This window comes from Apaloderma vittatum, unplaced genomic scaffold, assembly GCF_000703405.1.
Source record: "Apaloderma vittatum isolate BGI_N311 unplaced genomic scaffold, ASM70340v1 scaffold27769, whole genome shotgun sequence".
NCBI lineage: Eukaryota > Metazoa > Chordata > Aves > Trogoniformes > Trogonidae > Apaloderma > Apaloderma vittatum.
Genome location: NW_009737559.1, coordinates 48,157 through 49,139, shown reverse-complemented (window position 1 = coordinate 49,139; position 983 = coordinate 48,157). Strand labels below are relative to the sequence as shown.

The window sequence follows — 983 nt, the reverse complement described above, 5'->3', positions numbered from 1 at the left end:
ATTAGTATTATTTTGAGATTGGTCTTGAAGATCTGGGAAAGAGCGAGTTTTGTAAAAAATTTTTGTAAAAATATACTTGAAATCCTTTCTGTACTTGAAGCTGTTTGGCTATAATTCCAACCTAAGTCACTATGGGATATGAAAGCTAGCTAAGGTGCTAGGTGAGAAATGCAACTTCTTCTGTATTTCATGTTATTCTGTTAATCACTGAGACCCTCCCCGTTCTCTGTTTCTGCAGTCGCTGGTTAAATGGAAGCCACTCCTGGGATCTGGATGGTTTCTTCTGATATCGACTTTGTCTAGCAGCTCCATCACGTCAGGAGGTTGCAATGAGTGGAGGAGGGGAGCAGCCTGACATCCTCAGTGTGGGAATCCTGGTCAAAGAAAGATGGAAGGTGGTGAGTATGCTTGCCTACTAGTCATTTTCTTCTTTAAAATGTGTTTTTAGAAAGAAGGAGTTTGCCTTTTGAAATCTATTTCAATATCCTGGTGAGATTTATTTTGCTTAATACTTAAGTTAAATGGGGAAATGACTTTAAAACCACTTGTTTTTCTTACTTTACTTTAAAAAAAGATTAAGATGTTTAAGGTGTTTTGTTTTTTTTTCTGGCAAGGACCTAGGCAGGCTTTTAAGTCCTGACTTAGCGCCTGTTCAGAGCACAACTAGAAGAGTCCTGTTAGTATGTTGAATCCAGTCAGCCAGTGATGACGTCAGCCCATTTTGGAAGTCAGTCAGGCACCCTCTTGAAACGAGTCACATTATGAGATTTCTCTCTGGAGACATTCAGAACCTGCCTGGATGTGTTCCTGTGTGACCTACTGTAGGGGATCCTGCTCTGGCAGGGGGGCTGGACTAGATGGTCTCTAGAGGTCCTTTCCGATTCTGTGATTCTGTGATTTGTTGCTTCTTATGGGAAGATTTTTCAGGACCTTGCTGTCCTTCCAATTAGAAATTATTTGTTATATTTTGTAGCATAGCTCTA

The 983-nt window shown here is 40.4% G+C and overlaps 1 protein-coding gene across 1 annotated transcript in view; it reads left to right on the top strand.

Annotated features, from left to right (window-relative positions):
* Window positions 1–329: 329 nt before the first annotated feature.
* Window positions 330–983, top strand: part of TTBK2 (tau tubulin kinase 2) — a gene marked incomplete at its 3' end in the record, with an annotated part of 48,535 nt that continues 47,881 nt past the window's right edge. Inside the window, exon 1 of the mRNA XM_009877380.1 lies at window positions 330–398. Coding sequence (XP_009875682.1) covers window positions 330–398 — 69 coding nt within the window. The remainder of the gene's footprint in view (window positions 399–983) is intronic.